The 2,119-nt window shown below is 49.9% G+C and overlaps 1 protein-coding gene across 1 annotated transcript; it reads left to right on the plus strand.

Annotated features, from left to right (window-relative positions):
• The first annotated feature begins 419 nt into the window (after positions 1-419).
• On the plus strand, positions 420-1,768 carry LOC309849232 (uncharacterized protein). Its single transcript, XM_082701577.1, has 3 exons — positions 420-754; positions 853-1,046; positions 1,441-1,768. Exons 1-3 carry the CDS (start codon positions 659-661, stop codon positions 1,457-1,459), a joined length of 309 nt encoding a protein of 102 aa, XP_082557703.1. The 5' UTR covers positions 420-658; the 3' UTR covers positions 1,460-1,768.
• Positions 1,769-2,119: the final 351 nt, after the last annotated feature.

Raw genomic sequence — 2,119 nt, forward strand, 5'->3', positions numbered from 1 at the left:
GCAGGGAGCCCGAGGCAGGACTCGATGCCTGGACGAGGTTATGACCTGAGCAGAAGGCAGACACTTAACCAGCTGAGCCACCCAGGCACCCCATATGTGAAATCTTGATATAAAACAGTAGACGGGTACTTTCCAACACTTGATGCCTGTGTCTGTTAGTATCATGGGGAGGAAAAAAACCACAAAAGTCTCAATTCAGGGCAACAGGAAGCATTTGCCTTCCGAGCTCCGTGTCGTCTGGGATGTGGCTGATCCGCCCTGGGCATGGCTGCTCCACTGTGCTCAGTCTGCAGTGGCTGAGGGGCTGCGCTTCTCACGTCGGGTCTCTGGACCCCGCTGGCGGCTTTGCTCTACGTGTCTCTCACCCTCCTTAGACAGTGGACCGGCCCAAGCTTGTTCCTCTGATGGCGCTGGCAGAAGCAAGAGAGATTGAGAACCAGCATGCAAGCACATTTCCAGCCGCTCCCTGTGTCCCACCTGTGCCCATCCCATTGGCCAAAGAAAGCAACGTGGCCACGCCTCGCTGACGTCATCCGCTCCCCGCCAAAGGGCCCTCCAATCGGGATGAGGCCGCGGCAAGGAAGTGGGTGGAGAGAGCGCTGGAGAGCGGGGCCCGCAGTACCTCGGTGCTCGCCTGTGGTACGCCCGGAAGAGCTAAATGGAGCTAAATGGTTTCTTTGCCAGTTGCTGCAGTAGCAGCATTTTCTGGCAAAGATGCTCCGGGGAACCTGGCAGTCCTGGGAGACTCTTGAAGGTAAGTCAGGAAAAAAAAAAAAAAAAAAAGGAAGGGGATAAAAAACGTGTTCTTTAATGTTTTTTGTTTTGTTTTGTTTTGTTTTTGTTTTCCCACAGCATTTCTCGGCCGGGAAGCTCCTCCAGGTCACAGGCTCCGTGAGCCAGAGAACAGGACGCCGCCCAGAGTGGTCCCGAGGAGTGTGGAGGGGGCGGGCACACGGAAGGGCAGCATGGCCGCCAGGGAGCTCTTCCACGGCTAAGGGGCGCCAAGGAAGCGCCAAGGAAGGGAGAGGCCCCCTGGGGCCAGCCGGGTGAAGCTCAGCCACCCAAGAATCAGGGAGACGAGGAAGGAAAGCCAAGCGGGCGGGGCTTGAGCCGACAAGGAGTTGGCCGTAGAGGCCTAAATTAACCGTGGAGTGAGCATGGTTATGCACGGCGTTTTGGTTGCTCTCAACTTATTTATTATTTAAAATGTTTTTATCTTTATAAAAAGAATACAGATATCTGGCTTAAGAAGTGAAGTAAAAGTAGAGGCTTATAATGAAAAACAGCAGTCTCCTGCCTCACCCCCTACGAACTCCTCTAATTCCTTTTCCCCAGAAACAGCTGTTTTAGCTGTGTCTTCTGGTATTTTCCGTACTTCTTTGCCCCATGTTTCTGTTGCTGTTTCCTGATTGTTTTTCTTTCTTTTTTTTTTTTTTTAAGATTTTATTTATTTATTTGACAGACGGAGATCACAAGCAGGCAGAGAAGCAGGCAGAGAGAGAGGAGGAAGCAGGCTCCCTGCCGAGCAGAGAGCCCGATGTGGGGCTTGATCCCGGGACCCTGGGATCATGACCTGAGCTGAAGGCAGAGGCTTTAACCCACTGAGCCACCCAGGCGCACCTCCTGATTGTTTTTCAACTAAAGACTCAACCTATTCTCTTCTGACCCAGGAAGGCGAGACTTGCGCTCTCTTGCACTCTCGCCTAATTTCCACCCTCACACATGTATCCCTTCCCCATATTCCCAATAGAAACTTTTGGTTAAATGAGTATTTAGTGTGTACACTGTTATGAATATGAAGAAATTGTTCCCAACTGGGCCATTATAGTACACTACAGTTACATTTCTTTCCAGTGCAAACTTTTGTTTCCCCAGGAGCTGATAATTGCCCTTCTTTGTTATTTGTTTGCTTGGTTTTCTACATACTTATCAATAAGACAACCTAACCTGTCAAAACTGAAAACTTTACTGACAGAATCAAACAGATAAGATAAAGTATTAGTTTCTGTTATCTTATGACAAAAGACCTAAGTGACACCTCTGGGAACCACTGGTTCTCTTGCTCCCAGCTGTATAGGTAGCTTTATGTTCTGGAAACCCCCTTTGATCCTCTCTAGTC

The sequence above is a fragment of the Mustela nivalis genome, assembly GCF_964662115.1.
Source record: "Mustela nivalis genome assembly, chromosome: 15".
Lineage (NCBI taxonomy): Eukaryota > Metazoa > Chordata > Mammalia > Carnivora > Mustelidae > Mustela > Mustela nivalis.

What these genes read in the sequence shown, in the direction of transcription:
- LOC309849232 (XM_082701577.1), top strand. Translation starts at nt 659, where the DNA reads ATGGAGCTAAATGGTTTCTTTGCCAGTTGCTGCAGTAGCAGCATTTTC. An exon ending in GTCCTGGGAGACTCTTGAAG is followed by an intron (nt 755 to 852) that starts GTAAGTCAGGAA and finishes GTTTTCCCACAG; the next exon opens with CATTTCTCGGCCGGGAAGCT.